At 44.9% G+C, this 20,862-nt stretch overlaps 1 protein-coding gene across 2 annotated transcripts in view; it reads left to right on the plus strand.

Moving 5' to 3' along the window:
* The window catches only part of gabra2a (gamma-aminobutyric acid type A receptor subunit alpha2a), an 80,662-nt gene extending 60,228 nt beyond the window's left edge, over window positions 1-20,434 (plus strand). The window contains exons 7-10 of one of the 2 annotated variants that reach the window (XM_061795807.1): window positions 225-368; window positions 779-931; window positions 8,975-9,177; window positions 19,264-20,434. In XM_061795807.1, the coding sequence (XP_061651791.1) occupies window positions 225-368; window positions 779-931; window positions 8,975-9,177; window positions 19,264-19,566 (803 nt within the window). In that variant the 3' untranslated portion in view covers window positions 19,567-20,434. Of the gene's footprint in view, window positions 1-224; window positions 369-778; window positions 932-8,974; window positions 9,178-10,424; window positions 13,299-19,263 lie in introns of those variants that run through there. The other variant, XM_061795808.1, reaches the window with a different exon arrangement.
* Window positions 20,435-20,862: the final 428 nt, after the last annotated feature.

Genomic DNA, 20,862 nt, shown 5'->3' on the forward strand with positions numbered 1-20,862 from the left:
GACTTTGGCTCTGGCAGCGATCTTGTTGCTACCATGTACGTATATACAGTAGTATTACGGAGTATTTATTATTTGTGTGTCAACATTTAAAATTCTATTCTGCATATAGAATAAATTATATAATTACAGGTAGTCTGTCAATGTCTCAATTTAGTTGAGTTGAATTGAAATATGATTGGAGGGATTTGTAGAAATCTGTATCTCCCTCTGAATCTCTGCTTCAGACGCCTACACAAAGACTGAAGTTACTTACATTTGGACTCGAAATGCCTCCCAGTCAGTAGATGTGGCAGCTGATGGATCTAGACTCAACCAGTATGACTTGGTGGGCCAAACTGTGGGGAAGGAGACAATTAAATCCAGCACTGGTAATGAGTTACACTTTTTTTTGTATTCTTTATCATTCCATTTTCAACCACTTATCACATCTGGCGAGGCTTAAAGTGGAAGAACAACCTTGACACACATTCACACCTATGGGCAAATTACAGTCATCTATTAATCTAAACTATGTAATAAAACCCACTCAAGGACAGGGATAAAATGCTAACTCTGGGTAGAAAGGTCCCAGCTAAAATCGAGAACCCAGAACCTTTGACTGTGACGTGCCAACACAGGCTTATAAGAATATCAACTTCAGCCTTATACGAGAAAAAAATAGTACATATATCTATTAATATATGATATGATATTACAGTAATAGTGATCATTGTTAAGTAATTATACAATTTATTGTACTTCAAATTGATGTTCATGAGTGTTTTTACACTATCCCCAGGTGAATACACGGTCATGACTGCCCACTTCCACCTGAAGAGGAAAATTGGATATTTTGTGATCCAGACATATTTGCCCTGTATCATGACAGTAATCCTCTCCCAGGTTTCTTTTTGGCTCAATCGAGAGTCTGTTCCAGCCAGAACTGTATTTGGTGAGTCCATCCAACCCTTGGAATTAACATTAAATAAATATAGAGAGCCTCTAAAGCAGGGGTGGGCCCAACTACGGCCTGTGTGCCACATCCAGCCTATTGATCATTTCAATTCGGCCGGCCAAAGATTGGTACAGAATCGCCCAAATCATATCAAAATCATGACTATATTCATTTGACCTTGTCCTGTAATGCCAAGTGGTTCCACCAGGTTGTGCTTTAATGCCCAGTGATTCCACTAGGTTGTCCTGTAATGCCCAGTGGTTCCACCAAGTAGTGGAGTAGGTACAGTGATACATTGAATTGACTTTGGCTGTTCTGTTTTTACTCTGCTACTGCTCTGAACCCTTCTTCAACCATGAGTGGACCAAAGAAAAGAAAAGTCGACAGTGAGCGCTGAGCAGTGATTCCGTTAACGCGTTACTCCCAAATTCTGCCATTTTGGGTAACGAGTAAAGTAATGCATTACTTTTCCCAGGAGAATAACCAGACTACAGTTACTTTTGAGTCATTAATGTTTCTCAGTAAGTCGTGATTTGTTGCTGGTGACTCGAAAACTCACACTCCAGCCATTCAACAGCATTTAACCGTTCACAAAGTTAAGTGCTGATTTCTAAATAAGGGTGTTGTAACCTCTAGATGGCGGCATACTTTTATAAATTGTGAGTCTTTTTCATTTTCCTCTATACCTATGTATTATGCGCACTATTGACCTTTGACCATTTTTAGGGCAAACAATCTGCATATACGAGAAATTACGGTAGTTACTTTTGAAATCAAGTAATCAGTAAAGTAACTAAGTTACTTTTAAGCTCAAGTAAACAGTAAACTAACTAAGTTACTTTTTCAAGGTAACTGTGGCAACAGTGGTGCTCCGTGTTTAATATAGAATGGACTAGTAAATAGTTTTTCACTGAAGTCCGGTCAAAGGATGCATGTCTAATTTGTTCAGAAACCATTGCGGTTTTAGAGGAATATAACATCAGCGGTCACTTTTCTACCAAGCATGCTGATTATGCTAGCAGTCTATCAATGCAGGAACTGATGGCTACGGCTCAGCGGTTAAAAATCAAGCTTGCAGGCTCAGCAAAACACCTTAATATGACAAACTGCCTTCCAAGATTCAGTCACACAAGACAGCAAACAGTGCCACAGGAGCTGCAGATGGAACTGATTGATCTCCGATGTGATACTGTCTTAAAAGAGAAGTTCAACTCTCAAACTGGATCAGTTTATGCTTCATGAAGCGCAGACAAATTTCCCAAAATCCAGAAGATAGCACAGAGGATGCTGGTGGTGCTTGACTCTACACGTGTGTGAACAGACTTTTAGTGTGATGAACACCAACAAAACATCCTACAGATCCTAGCTGAGTGATGAACACCTCAGATGTGCTCTGAGAATTGCCACAACAAAACTAACACCAGACTTTGATTTACTGGCAAAACAAGTTGATCAACAAAACAACACTGTTCCCATTAAAAGCAAAACTAAGTATTAACACCTTTAATACCTATTAGCCTTTTTTATTTTTATTTTTGTAATTTTATTTTTGATATGTAAGCATGTGGTTCTGGCTTGGCCTGCCTGTCAAATTTTAAAAGTCAATGTGGCCCCTGAGCCAAAAAGTTTGCCCACCCCTGCTCTAAAGTCACGAACCTGGTAGTTGTAAAAGTCAGAGATCGACCAAAATTTCAGAAAACTATATGGAAATAGCCCTGCAATTGGTTGGCAACCAGTTCAGGGTGTACCCCGCCTCCTGCCCAATGCTAGCTGGGCTAGGCTCCAGCATGCCCGCGACCCTAGTGAGGAGAAGCGGCTCAGAAAATGGATGGATGGGATGGATATATGGAAATAAATTACAAGTCTGAACTACTTCCATGTATTATAGTCATATATTGTATGTACATGCAGTATGTCGCGACTTCACCTTAGTTCATCTAAAGCAATACCTCCAATACCTTTTTCGTTGGCCTTGTTGTGATGCCACTATAGAGAGGGTCTCATCATTGGTAAAGATGAAATGTGCGATGATGACGAGGTACACCCTGAACTGGTTGCCAGCCAATCGCACGGTACATAAAAACAAACAACCATTCGCACTCACATTCAGATCTACGAGCAATTTAGAGTCTTCAATGAACCTAGCGTGCATGTTTTGGGGATGTGGGAGGAAACTGGAATACCCGGAGAAACCCCACGCAGGCACGGGGAGAACATGCAAACTCCACACAGGCGAGGCTGCAATTTAAACCCCGGTCCTCGGAACTGTGAGGCAGATGCTCTAACCAGTCGTCCACCGTCCCACACAAATATTTATTAATAATATTAGTGTATTCTTATCTTTTAACCTTGCCCCTGTTCTCAAGTGATGTTTGCAGTGACTTACTAATTCATTTCCTGTTCAACCGGCATCCTGTGTGGCTGTGTATTATTTTACATTTGTATCTCCAGAGACATATTAATTTGCTTATTTTGGCGTTCAAAAATGGTTACTCGCCCCAAAAATGCGGTTCCAGCCAGACCTATGTGACAAGTGTACTGTATCACAGTTTTGTTTTTTGGCAACTTCATGTCACGATTCATATAAGAACTGTAGGGGCATATACGATGCCATGGAGGTGATGTTTCGTGAGGATAAATGCGTTGACACTGGACACAAAGAGAACGTTCACCTCCGGGGGAAAAAAAATATCGTGCACCAAGCAAGTCACTGGTAGTGCCCGGAAAGCAGTGAAGTTGGGCAACTGTTCAATGTTAATGTGCCTTTTTAAAAAATTATTATTTTTTAAAATATAGTGTTTATTTAATTGAATTAATTTAAGACATTTGTAATCAGCGTTACAGCCGGAAAGAGTCAGCCTTCAGTGATGCCCATAACAAAATGCGGACGTTCCCTAATATTTGACAGCTCTGCTTTTGACCTATCAGCGATCGCCTTTCTGTTTACCTCTGTTGTCCACAGCTGCTGCCACGCAGTTTTCATTTATGTTATTAATCCAGACTGTCACAAAGAGAAACAAACGGTTCAATCTATGTTTTGAGAGCTGCTGACTGCTGAGAAAAAGGTTTTATTTGTCTGTAAACTTTAAAAACTTGCATCACATATTTTAGCGATGGAGTGAGGAATGCATCGCTAAATCAGATACAGTGGTGTAAAGCGCGGCGTGCTGGACTCTAGAGCAGTGGAGACGCGTTTTCTCGAGTGGCAAATCACACGTCTCCATCTGGCATTCTGATGAACGAATCTGGGTTTGGCAGTTGCCAGGAGAATGGTACTTGTCCGACTGGATTGTGCCAAGTGTAAAGTTTGGTGGAGGGGGGATTATGGTGTGGGGGTTGTTTTTCAAGAGCTGGGCTTGGCCCCTTATGCCTAGATCAGACAACAGGATTTTGGCTGGATTAGCTATCGCAGCCGATTTCCCAGATCGGGCCCGACATATTTTGTCAGGAAAGACAACAATTGTTGTAGTGTGACATAATACACGACCAATGATTTGTCCTTACGATAGCCCTAGGACGGCAAAATGAAAAGTCGAGCAAGTTAGATTATTTTTTTTTATATCTTCCGTGTATTGTGACATATCAGCGACAACTCTCCGACGGCGCACCTTGCCGTCCACCAATCGGATTGCATATTGTGACCGCCGCATAGCCTTCCGTGCTTGCCGTTGTCAACATACTTGCACGCCGTTGTCAACATTTATTCACGCGTGAGGTGGATTTTTTCGCCTATGGTTCTGAGTCGGAGGTCACCCGGGAGAACTCCGGCTTCCGTTGGGCAGGAATGAATGAAGACTTCGAGACACTTGGCGTTTTCGATTTATTGAACAAGCCTTAGTGTCATAGTGGCTGCGTACAAAGCCAGGATGACGAAAAAGCCCCCGAAAACCCCTGGATCTCAGTTTATCAAGCTTTAATTCTCTGGGCGTGGAATTAGCCCCTCCCTGGGTGCACCTGGAAGGTGGGTGCTCCTCATGACTATATTTGGAGTGTTAAACTGGCCACCAGGTGGCACTCTGTGTCCGTGAAATTAACCATTCCCGCCTGTTGGCACCTCTCAGTCTAGCTAAGCTCCCACTCTGGGCCCTTCTCTTCTACAATGCAAAACAGTCCTCTTTGAAGACCGGGACGGCTGTTGTAAACCCAAGACAGGTTACTGTCTGGGAGGAGAAGGAAACCCTAATAAACATACAAATGGTTGAAGGAAGTCCTTTGAGGTAGAACTACAAAGAAAAGATGGTTGGGGTGAATACAGATCTCCAAACATTTGGCCCTCTCAAAGGAAGTCTGACTTCGGTACTATTGCAATATACACAAACAATTGTTTACCAAAGCTTAAGATCATGATTCGAGGGAACACCGGCATGTTTATATACAACCGTATGTGCTAGCACTAGCTTGGTAGGCTAGACAACGTTTTGTAGCCGGCTTGCGAGTCGTATCCTATTAAAAGTACGCGAACATACCTCAAGCAATCCTTGAATGAACGTTCTCTCCCGAGTACCACTGACGAACACCACACGTTTTTCCTAATTTTGTCCCCCACACGTTTTTCTTCATTTTGTCCCCCCACACTCGCTCACACACACACACACACACATGCACACGCACACACACACACACACACACACACACACACACAGAAATAATACATTGGTGCAGCGCATTGTTGTTGTCGTCGCCATGGTAACAAGTGTATCCGGTCGCGTTAACCGGAATCACGTTTACTGCTTCCACCTCTCCGACAGTGTTTGATTTGACAAGAAAAAGCCCAGTGATCGTAAAAGACAGGATACGGTGCTATCGGAATAAATGTTGTGTCATGTTGCCACTGTCTGCCCGAGAAACAGCAAGATTTGATGGCAGTAGTCTGACATAGTGCAATCGGGAAGGACCAAATTTGTCTTGTAGTCTGATCCAGGCATTAGTTCCAGTGACAGGAACTCTGTATGCTCCAGCATACCCATAGATTTTGGACAATTCCATTCTCCTAACTTTGTGGGAACAGTTTGGAGCTGGCCCCTTCCTCTTCCAACATGATTGTGCGCCAGTGTACAAAGCAAGTACATAAAGATATGGATGACAGAGTCTGGTTTGGATGAAATTGACTGGCCTGCACAGAGCCCTGACCTCAACCCGATAGCACACCTTGGGGATGAATTAGAGCGGAGAGTGAGTGCCAGACCTTCTTGTCCAAGATCAGTGTGTGACCTCACAAATGCGCTTCTGGAAGAATGGTAAAAAAAAAAATCACACTCCTAAACCTTGTGGACAGCCTTCCCAGAAGAGTTGAAGCTGTTATAGCTCTAAAGGGTGGACCGAGGTCATATTGAACCCTATGGATTAGGACTGGAATGTCACTTAAATTCATATGTGAGTCAAGACAGGTGAGCGAGTACTTTATAGTGTATATATATCCATCACCACCTCACCAGGGAGGCGTCCAGGAGGCACCTCATCTGGCTCCTCTCAATGCGAAGGAGCAGCGGCTCTACTCTGAGCCCCTCCCTGATGACCAAGATTCTCACTAAGGGAGAGCCCGGACACCCTGCGAAGGAAATTCATTTTGGCCCCTTGTATCAGGGATCTTGTTCTTTCGACCCACAGCTCGTGACCATAGGTGAGGGTAGGAATGTAGATCGACCGTTAAATTGAGAGCTTAGCCTTTCAGCTTAGCTCCATTTTAACCACTGGACCGATACAAAATGCACATCACTGCAGACGCTGCACTGATTCGCCTGTCAATCTCCTGTTCCATTCATCCCTCACTCGTGAACAAGACCCCGAGATATTTGAACTCCTCCACTTGGGGCAGGATCTCATCCCCGACCTGGAGAGGGCACTCCACCCTTGTCCGACTGAGGACCATGTGCTCAGATTTGGAGGTGCTGATTCTCATCCCAGCCGTTTCACACTCGGCTGTGAACTGCTCCAGTGAGAGTTGGAGATCATGGCTTGATGAAGCCAACAGAACCACATCATCTGGAAAAAGCAGAGATGAAATACTGAGGCCACCAAACCGGACCCCCTCTACGCCTCAGCTGCGCCAAGAAATTCTATCCATAAAAGTTATGAACAGAATAGGTGACAAAGGGCAGCCTTGGTGGAGTCTAACCCTCACCGGAAACGAGTCCCACTTACTTCCAGCAATGCGGCCCAAACTCTGACACTGGTCGTACAGGGATCGAACAGCCCGTTCGGCACCCCATACTCCCGAAGCACCCCCCACGGGACTCCCCGAGAGAAACGGTTGAACGCCTTCTCCAAGTCCACAAAACACATATAGACTGGTTGGGCGAACTCTCATGCATCCGCAAGGACCCTGCCGAGTGTGTAGAGCTGTTCCACTGTTCCAAGCCCAGGACAAAAACCACACTGCTCCTCCTGAATCTGAGATTTTTAACCACCTCGGTGACCACAACCCCAGAGATAGGAGAGCCCGCCTCAGAGACCCCAGACTCTGCTTCCTCATAGGAAGGCGTGTCGTGGAATTGAGGAGGTCCGATAGGACTCCTTCTTAAGCTTGACGGCATCCCTCACCGCTGGTGTTCACCAACGGGTTCGGGGATTGCCGCCACGACAGGTACCAACTACCTTACGGCCACAGCTCCATTCGGCAATGGAGGCGCGGAACATGGTCCACTCTGACTCAATGTCCCCCGCTTCTCACGAGACGTGGGTGAAGTTCTGCAGGAGGTGTAATTTGAAACTCGTTCTGACAGGGGATTCTGGCAGGCATTCCCAGCAGACCCTCACAATACGTACCGCACAATACCGGCATCTTCCCCCACCATCGGAGCCAACTCACCACCAGGTGGTGATCAGTTGACAGCTCCACCCCTCTCTTCACCCGAGTGTCCAAGACATGCGGCCGCAAGTCCGATGACACGACCATAAAGTCGATCATTGAACTGCGACTTATGGTGTGCTGGTGCAAAGTGCATGTGTGGACACCCTTATGGTTGAACATGGTGTTTGTTATGGACAATCCGTGATGAGCACAGAAGTCCAATAACAGAACGCCACTCGGGTTCTGATCGGTGGGGCCGTTCCTCCCAATCACACCCTTCCAGGTCTCACTGTCATTGCCCACGTGAGCATTGAAGTCCCCCAGCAGAGCGATGGAGTCCCCAGCGGGAGCGCGCTCCAGCACTCCCTCCAAGGACTCCAAAAACGATGGGTACTCTGAACTGCTGTTTGGTGCATAGACACAAACAACAGTCAGGACCTGTCCCGCCACCTGAAGGCGGAGGGAGGCTACCCTTTCGTCCACCAGGGTGAACCCCAATGTACAAGTCGCCGAGCTGTGGGGCAATAAGTGCTCGGCGCCTCTCACTGTGGGCAACTCCAGAGTGGAAGAGAGTCCAACCCTTCTCAAGAGGACTGGTACCAGAGCCCAAGCCGTGGACCCAGGTTCAAATCCGGCCTTGCCTGTGTGGAGTTCGCATGTTCTCCCCGTGCGTGCGTGAGTTTTCTCCGGGTACTCCGGTTTTCTCCCAAAAAACTTGCATGGTAGGTCAGTTGAAGACTCTAAATTGCCTGTAGGTGTGAATGTGTGTGTGAATGGTTGTTTGTTTATATGTGCCCTGCGATTGGCTGGCGACCAGTTCAGGGTGTACCCCGCCTCTCGCCCAAAGTTAGCTGAAATAGGCGCCGGCACGCCCGCGACCCTAGTGAGGATAAACGGTACAGAAAATAGATGGATGGATGGATGGATTCTGATTGAAGGGGACCTTCAAATGATTGGATCTTAGCAATGGAAACAATCGGCATTAATACTGGGGGAAATTTTTTTTTTTTAATTTGTTATCTCACCTTATAAAGTAATTTCAATCTATTGCTACTCTAATATTACTATTCTATAACTACTATGCTGTATATTGTGTATTAACACACATCCTCGCACAATGATTGTGATTGATTGTGTCTTTGGAGCTAATCTTCACCATGGATATAAACTTATGGTCCTATTTAATTTATGGAATAGATACTATACATTGATTCTTAATGGCAATTACAAATTTTGTTTTCTCATTCCAGGTGTAACCACAGTGCTCACAATGACCACGCTAAGTATTAGTGCCCGCAATTCACTGCCCAAAGTGGCCTATGCGACAGCGATGGACTGGTTCATAGCTGTGTGCTATGCTTTTGTCTTCTCTGCGCTTATTGAATTTGCCACTGTCAACTACTTCACCAAGCGAGGCTGGGCCTGGGATGGAAAGAGTATCGTCACTGACAAGGTACAACTGCCACACACTAAGTGTTCCTTTTAACATGTTTTATTATTTCTTTTATTTTTATCAATGGCTTTATGGAGGCCAATTTTCTATGGTAATTGTCACGATACAATTGTATCAATTTTGACTGAACCCAGAAGCAGATGGAGGTTGAAGAAGTTTGTGGAGAATGGTTTATTGAGAAGGGATTCGGAGTTGGACCTCTGAGGCCTAATGGCGGACCGTCGAGACAGGGGACGTGCGGGAGGCGTTGGCGTGAGCAGGTGGAAGAGCTTGACGGCGTGGTTGGAGGGATCAGCGAGGCTGTGGGCATGGAAGGAGCACTGAGGATGAGGAAGAACATGGCAGTCAGAATAATTGCGAGAATTGGTGTAGCTTACGTGCGAGTTGAGAGCCGGTGTACCACGGATAGACGTTAATACTCTGGCAGTGGAGTCCTCACCATGGGAACCGCAACCCTATACTCCTGTTCCCTAAACAACAGAGGTTGGAAACCATAACAGGCCATGAAAGGAGACATACCAGTGGCGGAGCTGGTGAGGGAATTGTGGTCATATTCAATCCAGGGGAGGAATGTGCTCCAGGAGGCGGGGTTGCTTGCGGCAACGCAGCGAAGGGACGATTCTAGGGACTGATTTGCCTGCTCTGTCTGGCCGTTGGACTGTGGATGGTGTCCGGAAGACAGGCTGGCTGCTGCGCCCACCGCTTTACAGAACTCCTTCCATACTTGGGAGTAGAACTGAGGATCGCGGTCCGCGACGATGTCGATGGGAATTCCGTGGAGTTTGAAGACGTGATTGACAAGGTTAGCGGTTTCAAAGGCAGAGGGTAGCTTGGGGAGGGGTATGTAATGGTCATATTTGGAGTACCGATCAATAATAGGAAGAATTACCATCAAAGGGAGGTAGGCCGGTAACGAAGTCCCAGGCGATGTGGCACCAAGGGCGGCTCGGGATAGGTAAGGGGCGCAGCAGACCAGCTTGGGGGCAGATGTGAAGTCTTCCCTCGGGCACGGACGGAGCAGGCTTGGACAAACACCCGTGTGTCTTTCACCAGGCTGGGCTACGAGAAGTTTTGTTGTACGAATTGGATGGTGCGGGTGATTCCAGGATTACAGGTGAGTTTTTAATTGTGGCCACTGAAGGACGTCAGATCATGCGGAATCGGGTACAAACAGTCGATTAGGAGGTCCGGTCTGGGGATCCGGGTGAGTCTTCTAAGCATCTTTAACTATCTGTTTGATCTCCCAGGTGGCTGCCCCAAGGAAGCAGGAGGAAGAGAGGATGGGTTCATGTTCTGCAGGGCTGGAGGGGGATGAGTACATGCGAGAAAGGTTGTCAGGCTTGCTGTTGCGGGAACCAGGGCGGAAGGAGAGGCTGAAGTTAAATCAGCTCAGGAAGAGGGCCCAGCGAGCTTGTCAGGGGTTTAGACGTTTGGCGGAACGGAGGTAGGCAAGGTTTTTGTGATCGGTCCAAATGACAAATGGCGAATCAGTCCCCTGCACCCAATGCCTCCACTCCTCCAATGCCCAGAGGATGGCCACCAGCTCTCAATTACCAACGTCATAATTCCTTTCAGCAGGGGACAGACAACAGGAAGAAAAAGCACATGGATATAGTTTCTAGGAAGTGGGGTACCGCTGCGAGAGAACGGCCCCTGCCCCAGTGTCCGAGGCGTCAACCTCCACCACGAACTGGAGGGAGGGGTCAGGGTGTCGCAGGATGGGAGCACTGGTGAACAGGTTTTTTAGCTGGTCGAAGGCTTGGGATGCAGCTGGGGTCCACTGGATTGGAGAACTGGTGGAGCTAAGGCTCGTGAGAGGAATAGCCACTCTAATTGCGGATGATAGAAATTGGTGAATCCCAGGAAACGTAGTTCTTTGCAGGTGGTGGGAGTGAGCCACTGCTTGGATCTTAGCTGGGTCTGGGTGTAACTGTCCTTTGATACAGCCAAGGAAGTGTACGGAGGAGAGGTGGAATTCCCATTATTCAGGTTTAACATAGAGGCAGTTCTCAAGGAGACGCTGGAGGACTTGGCGGACATGATGGCGGTGTTCTTCGGGAGAGCGGAAGAAAATGAGAATGTCGTCTAAGTAGACGAAACAAACCGGTTCAACATATCACGGAGGACGTCATTAATGAAGGTTTGGAAAACGGCGGCGCCGTTGGTTAATCCAAGTGGCATGACCAGGTATTCGAAGTGTCCGAGGGGGGTATTGAAAGCAGTTTTCCATTCATCCCCTCTCTGATGCGGATGAGATGGTAGGCATTGTTTAGGTCCAATTAGGTGAATATCTGGGCGTCACAGAGGGGTTCAAATGAGGGGTCAATGAGGGGTAGTGGAGATTGGTTCTTTACGTTGATTTCATTGAGTCCACGGTAATCGATGCAGGAGCGGAGAGTGGTAACTTTCTTCTCAACGAGACCACTCATCGAATAAGTCCAGAAGTCACTCATCTAGTCCTCCATAGCCTTTTTCTCAGGGCGGAAAAGGTTGAAGAGACGGCTGGAGGGGAGAGGGGCTCCTGGCAGAAGATCGATCGCGCAGTCATAAGGCCGGTGGTGGGGTATTGAAATGGCAAGATACTTACTGAAAACAGGGGAGAGATCATGATATTCTTCCGGCACCTGGGAGAGGTCGACTGGTGTAGCAGGTGGTTGAGGTTTGCTGAAGGGTGGCATGGCAGAAAGCAGACCGTGCGAATGGCAGTGATTGATAGGTGAGTCCAGTCTATGGCGGGGTTGTGCTTTCTGAGCCAGGGAATTCCCAGGACTAACGGAGTCTCAGTTGCATGGGCTCATTTGTTGCAGTGAGGAGGCGGTCGGGTGTTCAGAATGCGGCTGAGGTGCTCACGGTGCAGTGCCCGCGGAGGATAGAATTCTACGTGTTCTGACCTCCCTCTCTTGTGCTCTTTCCCGTAAACAGTTGTCCAAGCGGAAGGATAACAAAATAAGAGCGTTGAGTGAGGAGGGCTCGTCCCCGGCTGCGAGATCGTCCTTGAGCTTCTCCGAAAGCCCTTTTAAAAAGATACCCCTTAGCGCTGCGTCATCCCACCGGCATTCACCCCCAAGAATTCTGAATTCCACCGAGTAAGAAGCCACGGAACTAGAGCCCTGAGTGAGCGTAAGGAGTTGTCGAGTGGCTTTCCTGCCCTGAACGGAGTGATCAAAGACTTTTTTAAGTTTGGCGGAAAAGGAGTTAAATTACGCGAGTACCGGGGAAGAGTTGTGCCATAACGCGGTTGCCCATTTAGCTGCTTTTCCGCATAGGAGGTTGGTGACGAATGCTACTTTGGCTTGTTCAGTCAGGTATCTTAACGGTTGCAGATTTAAAACGCGGGAGCAATTTAAGAGGAATTGGCGGAATGCACCTAAATCCCCGGATTAGGGCTCAGGCGGAGGGACATGAGTCTCTTCGCACGGGAGGCGGGATGGATTGGAGGCTGCGGGCTCGGAAGGAGTACTCAAGGGAGGGTGGTCGGACTGCATTTGGGAAGAAAGGAGGGATACTTGTTGAGGGAGAGTGTTAAATGAGTCCATGATCTCATGGTGAACTTTTTCCTGTCTTCCTATGTGGCCACCTTGCAGAGTGAGTGCTTCTCTTAGTGCCTCCGGGGTTGCTGGGTCCATGATGGCCAGAGTATTCTGTCATGATACAATTGTATCAATTTTAACTGGACCCAGAAGCAGGCGGAGGCTGAAGAAGTTTGTGGAGAATGGTTTATTGAGAAGGGATTCGGAGTTGGACCTCTGAGGCATAATGGCAGACCGTCGAGACAGGGGACGTGCGGGAGGCGGTGGCATGAGCAGGTGGAAGGGCTTAACGGCGTGATTGGAGGGATAAGCGAGGCGGGGAGCACGGAAGGGGCACTGAGGACGAGGAAGAACATGGAGGTCAGAATAATTGCAAGAACTGGCGTAGCTTACGTGTGAGAGCCGGTGTACCACGGGTGGACGTTAATACTCTGGCAGTGGAATCCTGGATCTGGCAGGCTTAAATGCAGGTGATGATGAAGGCTGATTGACAACAGGTGGTGCTGATTACTGGGAAGGGAAAGAGAGGGAGACAGTCGCAAAGCGCCACCCAAGCTCCAACAAAGGAACTGCAGGGCATAGCTCATGACAGTAAGTTACTATGAAGTCTGACACCCAATAGTGAAACTATGTTTAGCCGTGACGATGTTTCAAAATACAGTGAAATCGCCAAAATAGGGGGCCCCAAAAATCCATCCATTTTCTGTACCGCTTACTCTCATTCGGGTCGCAGGTGATCTGGAGCCTTTGCCAGCTGACTTTGGACTGTCTGACAAAATAAAATCAGCCAAAAGATTTTATGTAGCTGCAACAAACAGCCATGATCCAAATAAATTCTAGAAAAGATGAGAAATTAAATAATTGACATCTGTCTGTCTAGAAAGAGTTACAAAGCCATTTCTAAAGCTTTAAGACTTCAGCGAACCACGGTGAGGCCATTATCCACAAATGGAGAAAACATTCGAACAGTGGCGAACCTAACATCCATCCATCCATCCATCCATTTTCTGAGCCGCTTCTCCTCACTAGGGTCGCGGGCGTGCTGGAGCCTATCCCAGCTGTCATCGGGCAGGAGGCGGGGTACACCCTGAACTGGTTGCCAGCCAATCGCAGGGCACATAGAAACTAACAACCATTCGCACTCACAGTCATGCCTACGGGCAATTTAGAGTCTCCAATTAATGCATGTTTTTGGGACCTAACATCCATGTTTTAGTAATTTTGGAGGAAAGCAGGGTTACCAGGAGAAAACCCATACATGCATGGGGGGAACATAACATAAACTCCACACTGGAAGGCCAGAGCACAGATTAAAACCCCTAACCACAAAACTGTGAGATAGACTCATCCACCATACTGTCTGTTTTTGAAAATAAAGCACAAAAGGTCAAGGACCTTAGTTAAGTGTTGCATTTTAACAATTAACTTAGGGTTAGGGTTAAAGAATGTTTTGCTCTTTCTTTGGCTTGGCTTTTTGTGGGGGTCATGCCACCACAGTGATGGAAAACAGTAAAAGTAAGATGATACCATAGAAACAGAAATAAAATGTGTTGCACAATCCTGTCTGCAAGTGGAAGAACAGAATGTACACTACAAAATATTGTTGCATATTCTTAATATGAAGACACCCTCTCAGAAGCACAAACAGTAATATTCCTCTGCATTTTCCACACTGCATCCACATCCAACTGGAGATAAAACTATTGTTTTTATTTTAACATATGGGAATTAATTTCTTTGTATTACAGTTAGAAATTAATTATAGTGGAATATATTTACAGTACCTGTAAAGGAACCAAAAAGTGTCTTTTAAATTTCACACAACACAGAGAAGTGTCGTTTCCCAAGCCAGCAAAATTTGAATGAATAAAATAATCAGCAACTATTTAAAATAAGGCTCCAAAATCATGAAAAATATAACCTGCCCTCCAGCTGTAGGATTGTGTGGATGTGTCTACTGAAGGCACTGGAGATGATTCCTTAACCTCTCAAGGAAATACCTTCGTTCGCACGCTATGTGCTCAAGTGTCTGTAGGCAACTACTGGCTGAGGAACGTTTTCCTCTGTGTTCAATAAAAAGTTAATTTTCGCTTAAGTGTCGTCGTTATGTGGGGACCCACACACAACACAGAGCGAGACTCTGACATGTTGGGCGCCCCCCGTTGCGCGAGATCCTTAAGGGTTTCCGTTGTGTGGATCTACGTGCGCCACATGGAGCAAGGCTGTTGAGCATTGGACAGATCCAACGCCGGTCCGCGAGCCCACTAGCGGCTAGGAGTGCTACTAGCCACTAGCAGCAGGCCAATTCACAGTGGAGCCGTTCAAATCGCCATCGGCTCGCTCCGTGCTCCACTCATGAGCTAACACTTAAGAGAAGATGCATTTCTTGGGTTTATAGGCATAACTTGATGGCTAACTGCACACTGTAGTGATAGAAATCGGACAAGGTTAGACACAGATGAACAAACAGCGCACGGTCCTTATATAGTGGTGGAGGGCCGACTAACACGTTGCAGCCCACTTACATCATTGGGCTAGTTTTTAGCCCGGGCCAAAAAATCCAGACAAATGAAAACTGAGATAACTGAGTGAAAAAGAGTTAAACGCTATGTACTCTATTTTCGTAGACTGCACAATGTGTGCTGGAGCACAAATGGTGCGCATCTTGATATTCGTGCCAGCACAAGGCTCGCTGCATGCGTTTGCCTGTTTGGCAGATGGGTCTGCGCCAAAGGCGTGTCGGAGCAGCGAGGATGTATCCTTTGGCTTCTGCCCGGAGCATGTGATGATTTGGTGACAGAGCTCTATTTTCAGTGATGCGTCTTCATTTTTGTGCAAGCGCAAGACTCGCTGCCCATTGGTAGACCCCTCTGCGCCAAAGTGGGTAGTGTCAGCCCAGCGAGGGTGTGCCCTTGGAGGTTGCTTTTCGGACTGAGAGCTTGGTGCACAGAAAGTCTGTCTAATATTATGCTTGCTCATACCACATCTAAGTTCTTGCGTAGGGGTTCAAATGAGGTTTTGGTGGATCTGATCGGGGAACATGCAGGCAGATTGACACGCGAGGTTCTCAGACATTTGTGGTGAATGACAGATTTATTTCAACAGTGGCCATCCAAACCTCTTCCTAATCATTGTAGAAATCAATTCATTGAATACATTATCATTATTATCATCATTATGTTTTGTAAATCCACGTACTGGCCTAATGCCGCTATGGGAGTTGGGGGTGAGGGTATACAAACAAACGCTCGTTCGAGGAGATGTACGTCGATCAATGAGGTCTGCGAACCTAAGTTGCCAGCGATTTTTCACCAGCTCATTCTGTTTTTAATAAGGTTATACCGTTAAAGTTAAATGTGCCAGTCACACACGGATCGCTGAGGGGACACCGTCTGAAACACTCAACGTAAAAAAGATTAGTCTAAAAAAGATTAGTCTAAAAAAGATTAGTCTAAAAAAGCTTAACGTCACTTAATGCGATAAAACTACGCTCAATAGTCACCACAATTTATGTGGATACCTATGCCAGGGGTGGACAAACTTTTTGGCTCAGGGGCCACATTAACTTTTAAAATTTGACAGGCGGGCAGAGCCAGGGCCAGATGCTTACATATAGAAAATAAACTAACAAAATAGGCATTGTAGTGTTAATGCTTAGATTTACTTTTATTGGAAACAGTGCATCAAAGTCTGCTGTTGGTTTTTTTGTGGTAATTCTCAGAACACATCTGAGGTGTTCATCACTCAGCTAGGATCTGTAGGATTTAACCGCTGAGCCGTAGCTATCAGTTCCTGTGTTGATTGGCTGTTATCATTATCAGCATGCTTGGTAGATGTTATATTCCTTTAAAACCGCAATGCTTTCTAAACAAATTAGACATACAGCCTTTGACCGGACTTTAGTGAAAAAGTATTTAGGAGTCCATTCTATATTAAAAACTGAGCACTCACTGTCGACTTTTCATTTCTTTGGCCCACTCATGGTTGAAGAAGGGTTCAGAGCACTAGCAAAGTAAAAACAGAACAGCCAAAGTCAAGTCAATGTATCACACTGTACCAACTGTGCTACCTGGTGGAACCACTGGCATTACAGGACAACCTGGTGGAACCACTGGGCATTACAGCACAACCTGGTGGAACCACTCGGCATTACAGGACAAGGTCAAATGAATGTTGTCATGATTTTGATCTGATTTGGGAGATTCTGTACCACTCTTCGGCAGATCGGATTGAAATGATCAATGCCCCACGGGCCGTAGTTTGACACCGCCCCCCCCCCCCCCCCCCCCCCCGACCTACGCTGATTTCGCCCTCTAAAAATATTAGAATGATTGGCCCAAAATCTGGGATTTTATGGACGTTTAGCCACAGACGGCCATTATAGAGAAAAACCTTAACATAGCTTAATGTCCCAAAACTGTCATCAATCATCACAAAATTTATGTAAACATCTCTAAGCACGCCCACTTCAACCTCTGAAAATATTAGAACTATCGGCCCAATATAATTTACTTTATGGACTTTAAGCGGTGGCACGGTGGCTGACTGGTTAGAGTGTCAGCCTCACAGTTCTGAGGAGCGGGGTTCAATCCCCGGTCCCGCCTGTGTGGAGTTTGCATGTTCTCCCCGTGCCTGCGTGGGTTTTCTCCGGGCACTCCGGTTTCCTCCCACATCCCAAAAACATGCATTAATTGGGGATTCTAAATTCCCCGTAGGTGTGAATGTGAGTGCGAATGTATTTTGTTTGTATGTGCCCTACGATTGGCTGGCAACCAGTTTAGGGTGTACCCCGCCTCCTGCCCGATGATAGCTGGGATAGGCTCCAGCACGCCCGCGACCCTAGTGAGGAGAAGCGGCTCAGAAAATGGATGGATGGACTTTAAGCATTTTCCTCTTGACGGCCACTATTTAAAAAAAAAAAAAAGGGTTAATGCAGCTTTTGTGCGAACAATCGTGCATGGGTTGAGATGGATTAATGGGGTCCACAGACGGACATATTTAAGTTGCCTACGATTATCACCAGCTCATACTGTATGTATTAAATCATGTTGTCTCCTGCCACATCGGCCAAGTGCTCCAGTCACGCACAGATCATTGCACCTCACTTAAAAGGAATGAATGAAATAAGCCGCTTTGATTGGCAGAAAATAAAGTTGGCTGTTTACGCCCACCAGCACAGACATTCCCTTTTGTTAAATAGGATGGCTGCGTGCGTCTGCAAGATTACAAATACTGTAATTTCCCGTGTATAATGCACATTTTTTCCCCCAAAAAAATTGTCAAAAGTCAATAGTGCGCATTATACATAGATATAGGGGGCAATGAAAAAAAAACTTTCACATTTTATAAATGTGTGACACCATCTCGTGGTTATGAAAAAGCTGTACACTTTCATTCCAAAATGCCACCGCCACCTAGTGGTTATAAAAAAGGTGTAGCCTACACGTTCATTCAAATATGACAGGGGGTACGTATTACTGCATATGTGTACAGTTATGCTCATAAGTTTACATACCCTGGCAGAATTTGTGAATTTTATTTTTTAACTGATGAATGAACAAGAACCATCATTAATTTATTTATGGTTATGTTTTGTTTAATGATAATGCTTTTCTGAAATGCTTGACCGTTTAATTTGTATCCCATTAAAATTAAACGAAATGTGTTTCGCCTGGTCCTTCATGTTTTCTTTTAAGAATTGTACCCATCTTACAAATTCTGCCTGGGTAATCAAACATATGAGTACAACTGTGTGTTTTCCAATTTACTAAATCAAAGTTGGGCTGTGAATTTCAAAATAAGAGCAACTAAATTAAAAACAAAGGATTACGTGTTCAAATAAAGTGCTTAACTTCAGAATAATTACTTGAAAAAAAACTAACAAAATACAGATAATACTTCATGTTTTGATCATATGGGTAGAAGCAAAATCATGCATTGTAAAAATGCATTATACATAGGTATAAGGGTTTTCCAGAATTTTGAGGTCAACTTTGGTGGTGCGCATTATACACGAGAAATTACGGTACCCAGTCTAACCCGCCCACTCAGAGTTACCTCACGTGCCGCACCGGATTTGCGCTAGTGATGAAAACAGAGGCCTAAATCTTAACAATTCAAAATCTTCTCAGTCTTCCAAAATATTTAATGTATTTAGAAACACGAAAATAACTTTTCAGGCACTTAATGATGGGAACTGATATGGAGTATTTCTGTTTACATTATTTCGTATGGGAAAAAATGTTGATGCATCTCGAAACGGATTGCATTCAACCTGTATTAACCAGAACAACCTGGTACAACTGAACAGGGTGTCAAATTACAGACAAAATAATCAACACCTTGTTTAAATTTGGTGTAATTTGCCAAATCTATTTGCAGATTTAGTAAGAACCTAACCTGTTTTGTGTGGTCAACATCGTATCATATGCTCCTCCACATTTCCACCAAGTTTACCAGATGTTGTGAACAATTATGAATATACTTTTCCACAGAACTAAGCACTAATGCTATATTTACTACACCATTGTCTAATCCAATGGCATTTTCCCTGCAGAAAAAAGAATCCTCTGTGATGAAGAAGAACAATGCCTATGCAGTGGCTGTGGCTAACTATGCTCCTAATATAATTAAAGACTCAACGTTACCCACAATTTCCAAGTGTGCAATCAGTGATCCTAACAAGGCCTCCTCAGAGAAGAAACTTGAACATAGCAAGAAAACATTCAACAGTGTCAGCAAGATTGACCGCATTTCCCGCATCATGTTTCCTGTACTATTTGGGAGCTTTAATCTTGTTTACTGGGCCACCTACCTCAACAGAGAACCAGTTATTAAAGATATTGATGATTCTAAATGATCCACAAGGACTTTTTCCAGCCAGTTGATCAGTAACTGTAGACTTATACTTTCAGTGGTATTATTGCTACAAGTCAAACACTGTTTACATGCATAGAGAATTATCTGTTTATATTTCTGACATGCACTGACTGCATGTATGGCTGCTCACAACTGCTGTATAATACAGCAGATCCACATATTCATGGATTTCTTTTTTGCATTTTTTGTGGGGTGGGGCTGAGGGCCCAACCCCCATTTTTCATGGAAAACACTTATTGGCGGTATATCCTCTCTTATTCAAGATTTTGTTTGTGGTTAAATTTTATTTTATTTTTTCAGTGCAATTATAATGGGCATCAATTATCTGCTGATATTTGCTATTCGCCCCGTCCATATCTCCCACGAATAGCGGGGGTCCAGTGTACATGAATTTTTCACGGTACTGGATACTTTTGCATTAAGTTTGTTGATTACAAAAGAAATGTAACACTGATTAATGGAGAGTTTTCTTTGTTACTTGTGTGACTGTTTCAATTGAAAATTTGTGTAAACTCACAGAATACTGTAAAGTCTTATTTAACATTAGTTCTTCACAGACGAGCCCGGAGTTTTACTTCTCCCACATCACTTTCCTATTCAGTGACATTACACTGCCTTGAACAGATCTTGAGTTGATGCTGAAAAACTAAAGTAAAATATAAAATATATACGTCATTCTTTTTAATCTGTATGTTTGCTAAAAGGTGACATTGAATTACCAAAATTCTTATCTAATTCTGTGATTTAGTGGTGATCAGTCCAAAGGTTACACTTGGCCATTTTTTTTTATTCCAAAGTGTCTGACAGGGTCCCGATCTTCTCGTCAAATTTGGTTGCTGCTATTATCGTGTACAGTATACTATCCGAGTGAATAATAAATGTCATGTCTCACTACTTATTGCTCTATCATTGAGCAGAAATCCTTCCTTCTCTCTAACACAAATCACTCTAGCGACCAATCATCAAAACTTGGTCATGTTTAAAATAGAAAAAAGAAACCTAAAATGCTGCAACAAGCAGCATTTCAATAAATATTTTGTTCCCTTCATGAAAGGGCAAAAAGCTCAATTAAATGTAATGTTAATTCTTGTGACTCTTAAAATAGTAAAATTATTCCTGTTTACCATATTGATTATTTAATTGGTGCTGTGCTTAAAACAGTATTAAATAGAACTTTAAATGATGCTCATATTTGGATACTGAAAGACTTAATTTAGTTTTTTGTTTTACTAAGTTAGCCAATAGTGTATTGATAAGATGTTACAGTACATCTCAA

Source organism: Phyllopteryx taeniolatus, chromosome 13, assembly GCF_024500385.1.
Source record: "Phyllopteryx taeniolatus isolate TA_2022b chromosome 13, UOR_Ptae_1.2, whole genome shotgun sequence".
Lineage (NCBI taxonomy): Eukaryota > Metazoa > Chordata > Actinopteri > Syngnathiformes > Syngnathidae > Phyllopteryx > Phyllopteryx taeniolatus.